Source organism: Pterocles gutturalis, unplaced genomic scaffold (assembly GCF_000699245.1).
Source record: "Pterocles gutturalis isolate BGI_N339 unplaced genomic scaffold, ASM69924v1 scaffold46257, whole genome shotgun sequence".
In the NCBI taxonomy this organism is placed as follows: domain Eukaryota; kingdom Metazoa; phylum Chordata; class Aves; order Pterocliformes; family Pteroclidae; genus Pterocles; species Pterocles gutturalis.
In genome coordinates this window covers 1-249 of record NW_010117170.1, presented here as the reverse complement: position 1 = coordinate 249, position 249 = coordinate 1, and the positions used below count along the sequence as shown (strand labels likewise).

The following is a 249-nucleotide window of genomic DNA, read 5'->3' as shown; positions in this document are numbered from 1 at the left end:
CCACAGGGATGGTGACCCGGGTGCCGAGGGAGGAAGCTGCCCCCAGCGCTGAGCGGCTGCAGGCACTGGCTGGCTTCCAGCGCAAGGTCCTGAGCCACGCGCTGAGCTTCCCGGCTCTCCAGCGCCTGGTCTACTCCACCTGCTCGCTGCACCAGGAGGAGAATGAGGACGTGGTGCATGCGGTGCTGCAGGAGCGGGGCTCGGCCTTCAGGTGCATCTGCCTTGGGGGGGGTGTGGGGGGACACAGTG

At 68.7% G+C, this 249-nt stretch overlaps 1 protein-coding gene across 1 annotated transcript in view; it reads left to right on the top strand.

Annotated features, from left to right (window-relative positions):
* NSUN5 (NOP2/Sun domain family, member 5) overlaps positions 1-211 on the top strand; it is a gene marked incomplete at both ends in the record, with an annotated part of 2056 nt that extends 1845 nt beyond the window's left edge. The window contains one exon of the mRNA XM_010075701.1: positions 7-211. Within this exon, the coding sequence (XP_010074003.1) occupies positions 7-211 (205 nt within the window). The remainder of the gene's footprint in view (positions 1-6) is intronic.
* Between the last annotated feature and the right edge of the window lie 38 nt (positions 212-249).